Below are 1,273 nucleotides of genomic sequence, written 5' to 3' on the forward strand. Positions count from 1 at the left end.
GCGGGAACCGGGGAGCCTGTGAGCGAAACGGTTTGGAAGCAGCCGTTGAAATGCTCTTTGCAGGCTCTGTAGCGAGTGAACAAGACGAGATGACACCTCAGTGTGTCTCTAGTTCATGGTTTACTTATATGAAGACACACCCTAGGAAACATTACCTCCAAACGCCCTTCATCCTGCAGCAGGATATCCACTTGTGTCAAGTATTTCCTCCTTAGCTCATTTTCCAATGGGCTCCAGGGCGCTGCAGGCTGCCACCAAAGAGAAGTCAGTATTCGTAAGAGCTGCTGGGTGCGGCCGAGCTCTGGGATCCTGGGACGCACTGGCAAGCTCGCTAGCGCGCGCGCGTCTTTAAATGAAGTTCCTCAAAGTCACTTCTTCACCTCCTGCTGTTAGCAGCACAACGTGCTCCAGCCCCCCCTGAAAATCCACCTGACCCTGGAACCCGACTTTAGGGAACTGACCCATTGGTAACAATCCGAAAGGAAATAGAAAGACAAAACATACCAGTCTGGAGAAGTTTATGACAATATTACTAGAACAAGAGAAAAAAAGAAACAATATTCTTCGGCGAGTTTAGGACACAACTACTGGAATTGATGCCAGTTGGTTATGTTTCTAAGAAAAGAAGTTCAGTGTCCAACTCAGGGGGCAGGAACCCTTGCCTCTCCTATCCCTCACCTGCCATACACTGGAAATGGGGGGCCTCAGCCTCCACTGTGCACCCCGGTGGGGCTTAGTCAGGGCCTGGGGCTGCAGACTTGGGGGGCACAGGAACACACCAGGGAATGGCCGACACCTTGGCCCTTTACTGTCAGGGCCGCCTGCTCCCCTTCACTGCCACCCCGACACAACACCTCACAACGCACCCCTTTCCTCCCCCAGGGCCACCACCTAATTCTAGGTAGACACTACAAGTCACACACAGGTGTGTGGGCAAACCTCTGTACAAAAGTTGTGCTTTTAGAGGAAAACCACATGCCAGCTATTCTGGCATCTGACCCAGGGGTGAGGTCAGAGGCTCGGGTGGATTCTGTCCCGTGTGTTCCCGTCCATCCCGAGGGCTGATCTGGAAACGCTCCCCAGAGCACCTCCCTTATGACACCGTTTCTATGGGGAAAGACCGACTCAGAACCCAACTTTCTACACCGTGAGGTCGGTCAAGGCCCAGGGCACACCAGGATTGTTCTATTTGCAGAGGGAACGTCACCCAACATTTACTTAAGTTCAGTAGATCAGGCTTGAACTGGGGCAGTACGTGCTGAACCGAGAAGGG

At 52.9% G+C, this 1,273-nt stretch overlaps 1 protein-coding gene across 1 annotated transcript in view; it reads right to left on the reverse strand.

The window, feature by feature from the left end:
• The window catches only part of HJURP (Holliday junction recognition protein), a 20,717-nt gene that overhangs the window by 9,866 nt on the left and 9,578 nt on the right, over window positions 1–1,273 (reverse strand). The window contains 1 exon segment of the mRNA XM_007472261.1: window positions 156–248. Coding sequence (XP_007472323.1) covers window positions 156–248 — 93 coding nt within the window.

The sequence above is a fragment of the Lipotes vexillifer genome, unplaced genomic scaffold (genome assembly GCF_000442215.2).
Source record: "Lipotes vexillifer unplaced genomic scaffold, Lipotes_vexillifer_v1.1 scaffold1215, whole genome shotgun sequence".
Classification (NCBI taxonomy): domain Eukaryota; kingdom Metazoa; phylum Chordata; class Mammalia; order Artiodactyla; family Lipotidae; genus Lipotes; species Lipotes vexillifer.